This window comes from Elephantulus edwardii, unplaced genomic scaffold, assembly GCF_000299155.1.
Source record: "Elephantulus edwardii isolate Elephantulus edwardi_28Jun2011 unplaced genomic scaffold, EleEdw1.0 scaffold00035, whole genome shotgun sequence".
In the NCBI taxonomy this organism is placed as follows: domain Eukaryota; kingdom Metazoa; phylum Chordata; class Mammalia; order Macroscelidea; family Macroscelididae; genus Elephantulus; species Elephantulus edwardii.
The window spans coordinates 15,898,582-15,914,045 of record NW_006399785.1 but is presented as its reverse complement, the minus strand read 5'-3'; the positions used below and the strand labels follow the sequence as shown (position 1 = coordinate 15,914,045).

The 15,464-nt window shown below is 43.5% G+C and overlaps 1 protein-coding gene across 1 annotated transcript in view; it reads right to left on the bottom strand.

The window, feature by feature from the left end:
* BOD1L1 (biorientation of chromosomes in cell division 1-like 1) overlaps positions 1–15,464 on the bottom strand; it is a 135,441-nt gene that overhangs the window by 10,602 nt on the left and 109,375 nt on the right. The window contains exons 15-24 of the mRNA XM_006884541.1: positions 12,926–12,969; positions 11,467–11,527; positions 9,868–9,942; positions 8,841–8,912; positions 8,095–8,162; positions 4,176–4,257; positions 3,778–3,851; positions 2,411–2,486; positions 2,296–2,330; positions 946–991 (exon numbers count right to left, since the gene is read on the bottom strand). Coding sequence (XP_006884603.1) covers positions 946–991; positions 2,296–2,330; positions 2,411–2,486; positions 3,778–3,851; positions 4,176–4,257; positions 8,095–8,162; positions 8,841–8,912; positions 9,868–9,942; positions 11,467–11,527; positions 12,926–12,969 — 633 coding nt within the window. The remainder of the gene's footprint in view (positions 1–945; positions 992–2,295; positions 2,331–2,410; positions 2,487–3,777; positions 3,852–4,175; positions 4,258–8,094; positions 8,163–8,840; positions 8,913–9,867; positions 9,943–11,466; positions 11,528–12,925; positions 12,970–15,464) is intronic.

Sequence of the window (15,464 nt, the reverse complement as noted above, 5' to 3'; positions counted from 1 at the left end):
TTTGCATAACATCAATACTCGCATAACCTGGCCAGTGGAAGCTAAGGAAATCTGTAGCTGAGGAGCAGGTCTTGAGTTCTAGGCTTTGTGAGCTGTAGAGGCTTCTTTCAAAGTTGGATTTGGAGTGGGGTTCATGCCTTCCTGGTAACAGTGTTCCTGAGGTGGACCCATTCCTCCTTTCAACATACTCGTAAACACTGCGCTGTAATCTGCTTCCTTAAAGGAAATGCCCTCATTATCTTGTTTTTTGCTGCCTTCATCTTCATCTATGAAGGCTCTTCAGGCTTCCTGAATTACACGGAGGCTCCCATATCACATTGTCTTTGGTCCTCTATGTTTCTGTCACAATGAAGAGTTCCCATATTGGGGTGTTTGTCACAGAGAAAGCCTGTATATCAGAGCTTCTGTGTTCCTCTGTTGTTAGTGCCAGTGAGAGCTCCTGTACCAGGGTGTGTCACAGGGAGAGCACCCGTCTCGGGGCATCTATGACGCTCTAAGTCTCTTGCTTCCCAGCTGGTCTTTACTGTACTGTCTTTTTCTACTTACCAACACATCCTACTTTCTGAATGAAACTTAAACCTGTTATAGAGGTTACTTTTGATATTCCACAACTTGCATCTTATTACTTTTTTGAATTTAAAATTATTATAAAGGCCCAGAAGAGTATTCAGTGTCATGAAGTCTCCTCCCAAGCTCAAAGCTCTCCTCTTCTGAAACAGCATTCCCTTGTACGCAAAGAAAAGTCTAGGTTTTTAAACACAATTACTCCTCATACTAAGGAAGACTCAAGTTAGTGGAAAAGTCAACGGAGATGATCTTTCATGGATTTAAGATGGCCTTTTATTGAGGATACCTTGTCCTTCAAGGAGAATGAACAGAATGAAACTCTAAAGCTTCCCCCAAGAGCCAGCTCCCCTTACACACAAGTATGCTCTAGGTACATACCTGTTTGTATTACTTTCACTTTACTGTTAGGTGGAGATTGTTCAACCTGAATGGAAACAAATCGTAACAGGAATCAGCAGTGCATCAGCACTAGACAGAAACAGGGTCAGTGATGTAAGGGGGAAGTTGTTTTTGTTTTTTTAAGTACTGTCAAGATCTAACACAACAAAGGGAAACACTGCAGGGCCTGCCCCATCCTCACAACTGCTGCTACGTTAGAACCTATGCTGCTGTTGTCTTGAACCCACAGAGCCTCCATATACTATGTGTGGAGTCCCCGGGTGGCATCAGTTAAAGAGGGCTGGCGGGGATCCACCCAGAGACCCTGTGCAAGACGGGCCTGGTCATGTGCTTCTGAACTCCCACGGCCTTGAAAGCCCCATGGGGCTGATCTACTCTGTGTACAAGGGTCGTTACAGGGAGGACTCGACTCAATGACAATCAGTGATCAACGACTTTTTATGCAACTCTCCTATGTTCTGCAGCTGATTCACTAGACTAAGCAGGCAAGGATCCCCACGCTTTCTGAACACACAGCCTGTACACTGTGAGACTTGGGCTGCAACAAGACTCTCTCCCTGGGGTTCCAGAGCCATGAGATGGTGATGCGCAGTGCGGTCCGCCGTGAGGAACGTGCCCTGCAACATCCATCGCACAGTGGTCAGCCCAGGCACACATGGTTCCGGTAAGGACTCGGGGCCACGGAAATGGAGGCCTCAGGTGACATGCTTGGCCATGTGTCAGAAATCTGGGCGCTAAGTTACAGAATTGAGGCCTGGATCCCATTTGCTTTATGGAGTTGATGGATATATGCTTATTTTCTTTCTAATGCTCTCATTAAAATCCATGCAATAACGTTTTCACAGAATGATTTCACTGGGTTTACACTTCAGGGTCAAAGATGAAAAGAGTTAAAAAGATGAAAGTATTACTGAGGATTTTCCTTTTGTAAAATCAGTCACTTTACTAAATTATTATTTTTTTTTTTTTTGTAAAAAAGTGTTAAGATTCATACCAGTGATCCATAAAGAAACCACAATCTCAATATCACATGAAACAGCTAATTTCTAACTTTCGGCAGACTAACCACAAAAACACATGTTCCTCCAGAATTCTGACATAATCAACCTCCTGAGTGAGGATGGACTCCCAAAGACAGACAACTCATATAGTCAGTCATATGGAAACAGTACTAATCCAAGTAGTATGTGAATGGTCAGTCCAGGTTTTACATAAGGAAGTCTGTTAAAATTTTTCAAATGCTTTGACAGAAATAACAAAGTTCCAAACACTAGCTATTACAGGCTGGTCTGTGGAAGTGACGAGCTTCCGCCATCTGCTATTACTCACTGTGCCAATGCTGGGGTCTGGCCTGGTGTCCTCTTCTGAAAAGCAAAGGAACCTCATTTAGAAAATCAGCTCAGAACCGAAGTGAGTGTGACTGGAAAAGACATCGGACACCTACTTGTTTTAGATGTGGCTTCTACAGGGTGTTTCCGAGGCCTCCCTCTTTTCCTTTTTATAATCACAGGCTGATCTTCCTAAAGGGGAAAATGAAAACATAATCAGGCCACACAGAGATAAAAGTCCCACTATTACAAAGTTTCCTCATCATGGTGCTGAGGGTGCTTTCCTGCTTGTTGCTGGCTCGTGCCCCGGGTGTGCCCAGCAGAACTGAGCCCAGTGGACCTTCTGGGCCACGGAGAGGGTCTTAGCTTGCTTAGCAGGCTGCCAGGTCTTTTCTTCTGAGGTATTGCTGGCTAGGTCTGGATTGCCAGCCATCTGTACACACAGCATTTGTGCGGCTGATGAACCAGAGTCACCTCCTAAGAGGGCTCACGTTCATGCCGTCGCTTCAAAGCGAAGTGATTTTGGGCTGAAGGCTTCACTTCTCCCACTGCAGGTCCCTTTCCTGATAAATGGTGAGAACAGAGTTCTGAGGATTATAGGACAATGAGACAATGCAATCAGTCCTCAGACCACTGTGTTGTTGTTAGGTGCCGTTTGGTCAACCAAGACTGTAGCAATGCTAAGAACAACATGTTAAAACTGCGCTATCTGGCGATCTCTGCTGTGTTCGAGTCCACTGCTGCAGTGCGCCAATCCACCTTGTGGAAGGTCTTCCTCTCTTTCGCGGACCCTCTGCTTTCTCAATCTGTAAGGAGTGTCATTTATTTCTGTAATAAACACTAGCCTCTAGACCGATTTAGACCCAGTTAACTTTGCTAAGACAACAGGAATCCACTGAATTTGTTTTACAGAAGCACAAGGAAAGCTTTCCTGTGCCTTAAAAACCTGGCAAACTCTGAGATAGTTCGTGAAGAATAGGCTGTTGAATGAGGCCAGGTGTCTCCTTTGATTAACAGGGCTTTGTCTCCGGCCTGTGATTCTCTGCCCCACAGGGCTCTGCATCTATTAATGGGTGTGAGGCACGCTGGGCTGCTGTCTGCTCCCTCAGCCTCCTGGACATGGTCCTGGGTCCACCTACTAACCCCCCGCTGCTGCTGCTGCTCCCATCCCAGCCGCGCAGGCCTCCAGTTTGGAACCTGTCCATACTGTCAGGGCAGGAATGTGACACTGCCACTGAGTGAGCACCTTGGGCTCATGCAACCTGCCCCTGACGTAAGTGGGTCTCACACGAACGCTGTGATGAAATGAAGAGAGTACTACAATGAATCATCATGACACTGATGCACCGGGCAATATGGTGACCCAGTGCACCATAAATAAGGGAGCACCCGTCAAAGAAGAAAAAGTTCTAGGATTTAACACACTTCATTTGCTTTTCATTTGGAAACACAGCTGGACAGACAGACATGAACGATGGCTTGCCTCCTGGGATTTCAGGCTGTCCTCTTCATTTTGCTCAGTCTTGTCGCCCATGGTGTCACCGCAGCTGCTGTCATCTGCAGAACAGGAGAGTCAGCTCACAGCTGGGCCGAGGTCAGCCTGTGGCACAACACAGCTCACCTGGGGACTCAGACCCAGGCTCAGGGACTTTCACTACTCTGTCCAGTGCTGGCCAGTCACACACTTGGGGGAGAACAGGAACCACCTCACTAGGAAGGTGATGGCTGAAGGCTTACTAACCAGAGCGCTGCGTAAGGGAGGCCAAAGGCGCAGCCCAGCCTGCTGGGCTTCAGCAGATGAGGGGTGCAGAGAGAGGGGCTGTCTCTTTCAAGGTTCAGCCACTTCCCAGAACAATATAACTGAGTAGAGGGGTCACGCACCTTTTTCTTCTATGGCCTTTGGAACAGTGTTACTTGACTTACGGCTTGCAGGCAGTTCTTCTGAATCGCCAGAGCTCTCTTCCTACAGAGAAGTTGAGAGAGACAAGGAGCTTCGTTTTCAAACTTAACACTGCATCGACCTTTGCTTCTTCGGAATCAAAGGTCTAGTTGTCTTTTACAACTGTTCCCTAGAAAAAGTTCTTGAAGACTAACTCTTAACGCTGCTCCTGAGGCTAGAGACCAACTACGACTGCTGAAGAAACAGCCCCACTGGATAAGGTCCGAGTGTAAAACAGCAAGCTTGTCCCCTCCGCCCTGGCAGCAAGCTGTAAACCGTTCTCCTCACTCATCCCAGGCTTTTCTTCTCCACAGACGCTCCAGATGGAGTACTGGCAGAAACTGGCCATCGATGATTTCCTCCCTGGTGGGGTCGTGGACGGGTGAGACTGAGCAGGAGGGCTAAGAAGGGATAAGAGGGCAGCCAGAGGCTCTCTAGACAGTGCTCGCCCAGCAGTTCAAGTCTTCACCCGGGAGTTCAGCTGGTGCACATGGCTAATGAGGTCACTGCTGACCAAAGGGTGTGAGGCCAGAGCTCCCTCAAAGGCAATGTTCTTCTGAAAAGGCCTACGTGGCCGTTGGACTCTAAGGAACATTGGCCACTGGGAGTCAGAAGGGACTCAAAGGCAACTGGGCTGCTTTTAGTTATCAGAAAAGTTTTGACTTTTTTTTTAATGGTATTTTATGGTGCTTTTTGGTGAAGGTTTACACACCAGTTTAGCTCCCATTCAATGACTTCCACATATGCTTCTGCCTGACACGGGTTACAAGGTGGAAACATCCTCACTGTTGCTGCTCTGGTAGCTTTGTCGGCTGCAAAGATGCTCTGAAAATAAATTATCCAAATGTCTGCATATCATTTTACTTATTTATGACAAGAAATGTATCCTACTGGTTCAAAAGAGTCTCTAATGAAATACAGCCACTGAACCTGTCCTCCCCAAAGTAATAATTGATGCCATCAAGATTTAGTGTGGACATTCTTGGTTTAAATTGTGATTTGAATGAAAGTTTATAAGACAAATTGACTATCCACTCATATGCATTTTGTTTTAAGACATGAATTATAATATTCACTCTGTAACCACACTATTCTCACTTCCTCCCTGGGAGTCGCCTTTCCACTAGTCTCTTGTTTTTTCAAGTTGAAGTGGAAGAAAATGAAAATAAGTCCACAAGAACCAAAATACGATCTTGAATCTATTCCATCTGAATTTCAAAATCATCTTCAAAAATAGCTACTTGTTGCTATACTTCCCACGGCCTAACTCCATCCCTGGGGAGAGGGTGCCCTTTCATCTGATTCAGTTAATGATTCTGGGCACTGAGTGTCTCCGTGGAGTTACCTTCACCTTCCAGGCTACACAGAGTTTGTCTGAAAGTGGAGACCCAGCGGTAAGTTTGTTCCAGGGTCAAAGGATCTTGGTAAGCCCGGCCATTTCTAAGGACCACAGTCTCCACTCCACCAGTCAGCCTGGCTATTTTTTTTCTTTTCTGACTTCAGTTTCATCTTTTTGCCCCACTCTATCCAGGACCTTCTCCTGTGACCTCTGTCTGAGTTAGACAGAAGTGGTAGCTGGGCACCAGGCAGACATTCTGGTCCCAAGGTCATGTAGCCTAAGGCTTGTGTGTTCATTGGTCCTTTGGAATAACTGCATTTTTTCCTTCTTATTTCTTATGGATAGAGAAAGACCAGTAATTGTTCCTTAGATGGGTGTGTACAAGCTTTTCAGATGATTTGTGTACACTTTCAGATTTGATAGAGTTGGACACCCACATTTCAAATAGTCTTCTTAAACAATGAAATTTTTGGCTTATCTCCTGTCAGATCACATTAGAATATTGTTCTTTTTTACTTAGTCATTAGGATGATAAAAAGCTTGTTATTTCTTTGTAACAGAAGTATCAGCCTCAGTTATCTTATTATTTATTTGTGTCTGCAACATAAACATTGCCTTAATTTTATTGTTTATTTGTGGGACTTCTAAGCCTGTTCTTGTTCAAGAGGGCTTAACGTAGTTAAATCTAGGTAAACAGATTATAAATACATTTAGCTGAGCGCCTGTAACCTCTATTTAATCAGAAACCCTTAAAGGAAAACAGACCAAAGAAGTTGTTCCCAAGTCCTGCATGCCGGACTCACAACTTTCTTTAACATCTCCTGAAGGGTCAGCGTTGGGGTTACACAAACAGACCAAGACTCCGTCAGGAGCGCCCTTCCATGGGGCACAGCACCAGTGCCGCTCTTGATTCAGCTCTGCGCTGCTGCTCAGTAAAGTGTCGCTGCCTCAACTGTGACTCAACGTGACCTAGAACATATGCTCTGTACCTGCCCTATCCTGAGCCACCCTCACTTTCTCCAACACTTTGTTTGAGTAGAGCTTAATTTCTTCCTTAAGTCTAGATAGAGGAAGTCCACTGCGTAGTGTTTCGTGCTGCTGCACAGGAAGTTACTATGAGTGTGACTGCCTGGTGGCACGAGGAGCACTTCTTCCCTCACGCCTCTAGTGATGGCTCGGCGTTGGTGGTGCTGGTTTTCAGCCGGGAACCTCTGGCTGTGCTGGGGATTTGAGTAGAACACAGAATGCACGCTGCCTGCAGTCACCTTTCCATGAAAGAAAATACTGATTTAGGATACTGAAAATACTACTGCTATAAGCAATTCTAAAATAAAAATGGCTGAACTAAATTTTACTTAGAAAAAGCTGACAGTAAATTAAAGGGGAAATAAAAAGATCTCTCTCATTGATTCTCTCCTGGCCGAGGAGTATTACCCCATAACTTTTGTTCACAGAAGTGTGGGGGAGGGATGAATTCAGAAGCCTGTTTTCCAACCCTGGCCGCAAATAACTGGCATTCCCAAGAACATGATAGTTTTTCCATTTGACTGTTAACGTTATTTTTTTTTAATTTTTTTTTTATTATTATTTTTATTTTATTATTTGTGTGTACTGTCAAATCAGACCTGACTGATACAGGAGGGGATTGTCCGTCCTTCCCCGGCAGAGCATCTGGTGGATTCGAACCGTGTATCTTTGGGATTGCAGTGCAGCTTCTTGCCACTGGGCCACCGGAGCTCCCCTTATTTTTTTAACTTTATATATAATTAAATTTTTTGGGGGGGGTGGGGAAGACACTCTGAACTGGATTAGAAGTGGAAGCCAGCTGCACATATTTTTAAAAGCTGATTTTAAAACAGTGGAAAAAGGAATTTCTGGAAGTAGAAAGACTTAAAGAAATAAAGCCAATTAGGAATGGATGAGATGTTCTGGAAAGTATTGATCCTAGTGATGAACACTACCCAAGAAGAGGGATCTCCCCGAAGGTGGGTCAATCGGCAGACACCAGAAAGGGCCGGCAGGGAGAGAATATCACTAAGTCATCTGACAGAGACAGAGCAAAGGAAGAAACAAACCACACATCAGAGGGGCAAGGATGAGCTAGAAATAAGGCAAAGCACTGAAAACAGAAACTGATACACATTAGTGTATGTCAACATTTGAGTGCAACCTTATCTATAGTAAAGCACACTACATGCTGGGAAAATACTAGGAATGAAAATGTGAGCATAAAAATTTTAAAAAATAATAATGTAAAAAATGTCATCTGTAGATGACATTAAATAATGTAAAAAATCCTGTCATCTGTCGATCATGACATTAAGACTATTATGCAGTTTTAAGAATCACAAGGTGCAACATTTGTTTTTTTGAAAGGATCCTAAAAATATATACACCCATATGTGATTATTTTCAGAAATACATAAAGCAAAAGAAATGCTGGAGTAAAAACCCTAACAGACATTCAGAGCGATCTAATTAAGTTACCCCCGAAACATACAGTAGTTTGTGGAAAACAATACCTTTGCATCTTGTGGCTCCGTTTCTGAGCACTGTCTCTGTGTGGAAACTATGCCATCTGGATTATCATCTGCCAGAATCACAAAGGAACAAAAGAGGTATCACAAAAGCGAAATGAAATGCAGAGTTCTAGTGGAAGACAGCGCAAGACTTCTTTTGTGGGTTTATGATCCAGTGAAGCCAGATGTTATTCTAAGTCTATTTATAAGCTCATGTGATTTGAGCACTGAACACTGGCTTCTGGTCTCAGCTTGCTGTTGTCCTTATGTGCTGTCGAGTCACCTGTGACTCATAGCGTCCCTATGTACAACAGCCCCAGACCCTGCTCTATCCTGTGACAATCTCCTTGCCTCTGACACACACACCCTGATTACCCAGTCACTGGATCAATCGTCTTTGAGCCACACGAGAGCTCCCACATGTATGTTTACAGAAGGGCTTTCACTAGCTCTATAGGACGTCCATCTGAGACAGCAAGAAAATAAAGTTTCCGTGGCATCAGACAGGCAAGCCTGGCTTTGAGTTAAGCTCCTATGGTTAGGTCTCTGATGGGGAATAGCAGAGTTTCTAGGTCTGTAGAGGAGATCTGAGTTCTGGAAGAGCTTGAGAGGCGCCAAGTCAATCTGGAAACAAAGTGGTCTCAGTCCTCACTCTCAAGAACTTTCTTCATTTTGGCCAACGATTCTAGATGTCAACATAATACAGTTTTCAAAGACATCTAAAGCAGGAACATAAACATTACAAATACCTAGGTCATCGTCTGAAGACGGATAATGTTTCTTTCGTTTTCTTCTAGCTGTATGCCTTTCTTCTTCTTGGACTGGAATTTTAACCTAGATTTAATAATGATCATATTAAAGGCAACAGAATTTTTATCTAAATCTAATGAATTGGAGTACACTTTAACATCTAGTGTTTGGAATAAATTTTTATATACATTTTTAATAAATCTAGAACTGCACTTTTGACATCTAGATTTGGATTTGATAAATTTAAAAATCTGAGTCTCTGGATTTCAATGTTAATCTACATGAAATATCTATTTTTTTGACCAAATACCGTATTTCAACAATTCTAAATTATGTTGTAAAGAATACAGCTCTGAAGTTGGGATACATTTCAATTTAAAAAGGTGATGTATCAGAATTTAATCGGTAGTGTTTATCCTAATCGACCGATAAAGAATGTTGTTTTTATAGCTGACAAAAGATGGGATATGCAAAAACTTAGACTGAACAGCATGGATATGTTAAAACAAAGATGAAAGCTACTAAATATGGGAGAAAATGAATAGAGATTCTTTAACTTTTTTTTAAAATATGATTTGACTGACAATTTACAAAGCATATTGGTTTTCAAAGACTCACTCACTTTTTTTTAGAACATGAATTACAACATCTGCAATGTCTGATCACTCGTTTATTCTATACTGCCTTCACCTTCAAATGTCTTAGTAAGTGCTTATTATTTACTAATTTTTACTTTTCTCTCTGTTCTCTCTCTCCCTCTCTCTCACACACACACCCTCTGAGAGTGTGAGCACACGTGAGTGAATTAAAGCCTTCTTTATGCATGCTGTTGTTATGTGCTGTCGAGTTGCTTGCGACTCACAGTGACCCTATGCACAACAGCTCTGAAGTCTGGCCTGTCCTGAGCCAAACTCACTGATTCTGACACTTCTCCCCCCATTACCCCAGTTACGGTATCAATCATCTCAGCTGGGGTCTTCCTCTCCTACACAGAGGACTTGAAATAACGGAATTGATTAGGAAAACGTACCTCCTTAGCATTTGCTTCACCAGTGTGATCTCTTACAGCTCCTGTGTCAGCCTTTTTACCAGTGGAAATCTCTGTGCAATAAATAAACAAATTAAAAGAATAAAAAAGGAGAACCACAAATATCTATTCATTCTAATAATTTTCTTTTGGGGTTGGGAGAGAGGAAAGACCAAAACTGGATTAATAATCTTATTTCCAGTTACACAGCAGGCTCTGCGGTACACATGTTAAAATGGTTCCTGGTAAGAGCCTCACAGTAACAGATTCAGGTAAGTGTTCTCATTTCCCTGCTCTGAGATGAGTAAACAGGGTTCCAGGAGGCTAGTAACATGTCCGGGCTCCCAATGCTGATTTTACAGCAGACTCCAAAGTCACTTCTCTCCTTGCTTATGCAGTAACAAAGCAGGAAGAAGTGTCCAAGGAAAACAAGGAGATACCATTTGAGAGTTATCAGATTCGGCGGGAGACACTGACAAACGTGACAGTATCAAATTTGGATGAAGTGAGGCATGACAACTGGCCCACGTCTAGTGGACGACTGACACATTCAGTGAGATGAACATGACCTCAACAGGACTAATCTCAGAACAAAATGCTGAGTGTAGGTGAGGAACAAAGAGCTCATGTAGTATCTTCTGTCTAATGCCTGGCATATAATTCTATGTATTACGCATACAGTAACTGTAGACTCAGTGGTTTTCTCTGCAGTAGCACAGGAAGGGAAGACACTGGAACTGGTGGAGTATAATGAGGGTTCAGCTGTATTTGTAACATTTAAAAACAATGAAGACAATATGTTAAATTTTAATATAGGACAAAACTGGGCAATGGGTACATGGATGCTTTAGATTAAAGTTCAGCAGATGAGGAATGCTAAGGCTGTGTAGAATGAGATCTGTCTCCTGAGAGTAGATCTCTCAAATGTCCCATCCCTGTCACCATTGGGGCCACTGAGTATAACTCAGAGACCGAGGGAGTAACAGATCTGAACATTGTGCTGTCCTGTGCCATCCTCACAATCTCCAACACTCTCAAGCCCATTGCTACAGACACTGTGCCAACCACCTGGTTGAGAATGAGTTTGCCAGCTGGAAGCTAACTGCACACAGCTGAGTTCTTAACACAGAACTACCAGATATCTCCTTCACACTAGATTTATTTGAAGAGTTATTTGAGAACAAACAAAACCCCCACTGCTATCAAGTGACTCCCTCATGAAAACTGTATTTGTCAGACTAGAACTGTGTCCTGTAGGATTTCCAATTACTGATTTCTTGGAAGTAAGACTTGTTGGCCTACACACTCAAATGAAAACCTTCCAGTTAAGAGTTGCACACATGAACTGTGTACACCACTTAAGGAAGCTGTATTTTAGGACAAGGTCACTGACAGGATGGGTGGACTCAAGTAAGTACTTGACCTTGAAGTCGTAGGTTCCTCAACTATGTGTGTGACATTAATACTCACCTTACTGGATCACAAGAATTAAAGGAGCAAAAGTTTATAATCAGCATAGGGACTGGACACAGAAATCACTTAGCAAATGGTCCTTAGAATAAATACGAAAATTACTCTTCTGAAGTTCAGGAACTTACCTCCTTTGTCCAAAGACTTGCTATGAGTGTCTTCATTTGTTCTTGAGTCTGAATTTTCAACCTAAACACACAATATAAAATGCCACTTAGGAAAACAATCAGACATGTGAAGGGGAGGAAGGCAGTGGAGGGGAGCCACATAACCGACAGTCTAGCTGTTGGCCTGCATACATGCTGAAAAGGCCGGCAGGGGTGCGAAGGGCAGGAGCAGCTTCCATTCACCTCATGATCACTCCCCCTTGCTGGATTTACACTCCTTGTCTTTAAAATAGCTATGGCAAGAAAATAGGGGAGACAACGTTTCTTGAATCCTCTTCCCATTAAAAAAAAAAACCTTCATGGTTTTCTTTAAAAACTCTGGAGGCTTCTGCCATCAATTTTCCTTTTGCTGAAAGTCTTGCCAATTGATTTTCTCACTGAAGGGAGCGTCTTGGCCTGCCGTGCTGTTGTCTGTTGCTGTTGGGTCGACTCTGACTTGTGGCAGCCCCGTGTGCACAGCAGAAATGCTCCACAGGGGCTGTCAGCTCAGGGATGCAGATCCACAGACCTTATTCTGAGGCTGCCTAGGAAGGGTCCAAACCACCAACTTTTTAGTTAGTAGGCAGGCACTCAACCAACTGCACCACCCAGAGACCCTTCCAACACCAGACCTATGTATGGCAGCCTGAATGTGGAGAAAGGCAAGCTAAAGCTGGTGTGGGGGAAAGGCAGCTCCTGGGGACTGGGGGAGCGAGGAAGTGCACTTTGTGATGGTTCTGTGGGTGCCAGCCACATCTTAGAACCTTCTCAAGCCCCAGAAGGCAGAGCTGAATGTAACCACGTGGGTTTTTTCCTTCCCTGTTACCGAGCCGACTATGCCTAAGTTTCTCCTGTTGCTACAAAAGAGGGGCTTCCCGGGAGTGAGAGAAATAAGGCCTTGTTCGCATATTACGCACTCAGTGCTCACCGGGGCCTAACTGGAGGGGCTGCGGATTGCAAAAACTGTACAATGCGCTTGTTATTTGTGTAAAAACCAGATACTCTGGTGTATTTGATCCTAGTATAATATTTAACAAGAGAAAGCTCTTTAAAGAATTTCTAACAACATTATTAGGGTAGTTTTTTTAATCTGACAGAAATGGGGCTTCTTCATTTTCCTCAGAACCAGCTATGGAAGAAGTTGTAAAGAATCTGTAACCTTTGCCAACAACGGACTAAAGATCTTCTGAAAACACAATTCTGCTGACCTCAGAACGACTCTTTCTGATGAAAAGGACTACATTTCATGACCTCAATAAAGTTGATTGTGGAAAAAACCAAGCCAGAGCTGTGTCACTGTGCTACACAAGCGTGGAGACCTCATCTCCTGAAGAAATGCAGACAATCCCATTCATGGAGAAGTCCCACCCCACTGCTCCCAAATTCAACACAGAATGAAGGCAGACGAGGACAGCAAAGTGAACCAGTACAGTGACCTTACATGCAGTGAGTCGTTCTCCACAGACGATGTCTTCTGTGGCTCAACTGGTAAAAAAGGGGAAAAAACAGAGAAACTGAATATTGCTTCTGTGCTTCAGAGAAACAAGAGTTAAAAATCTGCAGGAGAGTTAAGTGGAATGAGGTCACTCTATGGTCTAGTTGCCTCTGTGAATAATAAAATTGCAACCCCTTATTTTCTACAGACTGCAGTTTACTATGTTGTTGAGTACAGGGGAGTAGGAACCGACCCATTTCTGACCCTCCCGCGGGTTTGTAGAGGCAGTAAATTGCACGGAAGGAGACTGTGCACCCTTCTCCACGGGCGGCTGGTGGATTTGAAACACATGCCTTTGGGATTGCAGTGGAGCTTCTTAACACTAGAGCTCCCAGAAAATAGGGATTAAAGCTGCTTGCATTTTCACAAAAATGCCAATTAAAACCCAACTCAATCCACTGCTGTTGACTCTATTCCAACTCTAGCTAAAATCATGAAGAAAACAGGCTACTGCATCTTTGTCGCGCAGCCATGTGGCAGGCTGACCTGCGGCCTTGCTGGGTGTCAGCCCAGTGCCTGACCTCCAAGCCCCAGGGTTCCCTGCACGATGGTGGTGGAGGTCCAGTCAGCAAGCACAGTGAATTATGCTGGCGATGTGAATGTAGAGGAAGGGTGGAAGACCTGTTTCTGGTTCATTTAAAAATAATGCCATCAAATAAAAACGTAGCGTCTAGCCCCTCACACAGCAATGGTCTATTTATATTCCTTGGAAACTTGAAGTACAAGGTCTACTGTTTCTACTCAACAATGACAGAACACATATTTTTCTTTCAAACAACTTCCTTTTACGTAAGTATCTCTCCTATTGAACTGTATCTAAACACAGTAAAACAATCTGAAATACAACACAGAACAAAAAGATTTCTGAATCCAAAATGTTACTTTTTTAAAAATTGGCAAATGAGAGGTTAACGATCTGAACTATCATTACTGAATGGATCTGTCTGCATTTTAGAACATTAGCTGACCTCAAGCTTGCTCACGTCAGCATGAGCGGCTGACCAGATCCTAGTGGGATCTTTCAGGCCTGGCTGATACTTAGCTTGTAAGACTTCAGGGCACATACTTTGGATGTCCACTTTCAGATTACATTGTCTAGAAGGCTCTCTGCTAACCATGATCTCCAAGAGAAAGTCCAGTTCCAGTTGCCTTTCTCATTGCCTGGGTGACCCTGAACCCATAAAAGGAATCCACAGCTGTCATGTCCATTCACAGCAATGTGAGCCCAGGTGTTTCCAAGTTGAGCTGCTCCTGAGGGTTTGCGAGGCCCAAACTGTGTGGAAGCAGACCAGTCCACAGTCCCAATGGATTGGGTCTGAACTGGCAACCTTTAGCTTAGTGGCGTTTTGATGTGCCTCTCACAGCAACCCTCGATCTGAACTGTGTTCCTTCTCTAGGATTTCTTACATGCTTGAGTACATTGTGAAAGTCACTATGTCAATCAGTCATTTTGTGGGTGTACCCTAAACCTTTCTCAGCATGAAGTCTTTTTCCAAGGACTGGCTTCTTCTGACAACATGTCCAAAGTATATGGAACGACACTGCACTCTCCTTGCATCTAAGGAGCACCTAGGTAATAACTTCTCCACGAGAGATTGGCCTGTTCTGTGGCAGCCCATGGGTTATTCACACTGTTCTCCAGCACCACAATTCCAAGGTGTCACCTAGGGGTCACATACTCTGTGCCACCTAGGGACCTCCTTGGTGATGCAATGAAGACCAACACACTCTTTAATATTTGGGCCAAACTTATGATGGATAATCAGTACTTATTAAGATTTAAAAAAATACATTCTTAGATGTACCCAAATAATTTTTCCGTATATAGCATTTTTCTAAAAAATATTTGGGGAAACCCACCCATAAAGAAGTTAACTGCAGCATTAAGTGAATGGAAATGTTGTTGTTGTTGTTATGTGCCATCGAGTCGCTTGCAACTCACAGCAACCCTATGTACAAGAGTTCTAAATGCTGTTCTATGCTGTGACAACCTAGCCATCTCAAACGCACTTATTCCCACTGGTCCAGTCACAGAATCGATCCATCTCACCAAAGGTCTTCCTCTCCTTCGCTTCCCCTCCACTCTGCCAAACATGATGTCCCTTTCCAAGGACCAGTCCCTCCTTGCAACATGCCCAAAATATGTCAGACGAAGCTTCAGAATCCTTGACTCCAGGGAACATTCTGGCTTCACCCTCTCCAGGAAATATTAGATGACCAAAAGACCAGAGAAAACAGAAACAGTACAGTATTGCTTTTAAAAAAAATGAAGTCGATCTGTGCAGACACTGACAATGAAGGATGTCTAAAATATAAGTATTTTAAGTATTAAAAGTAAGTATATTTTAAGTATTAAAATTTATTTTTGTTTGTTGTTGTTATGTGCTGTTGAGTCACTTGCGACTCATAGCGACCCTATGTACAACAGCCCTAAACTCCGCTCTGTCCTGTGCCAATCGCACTGTCTCCGACACTCCCATCCTAA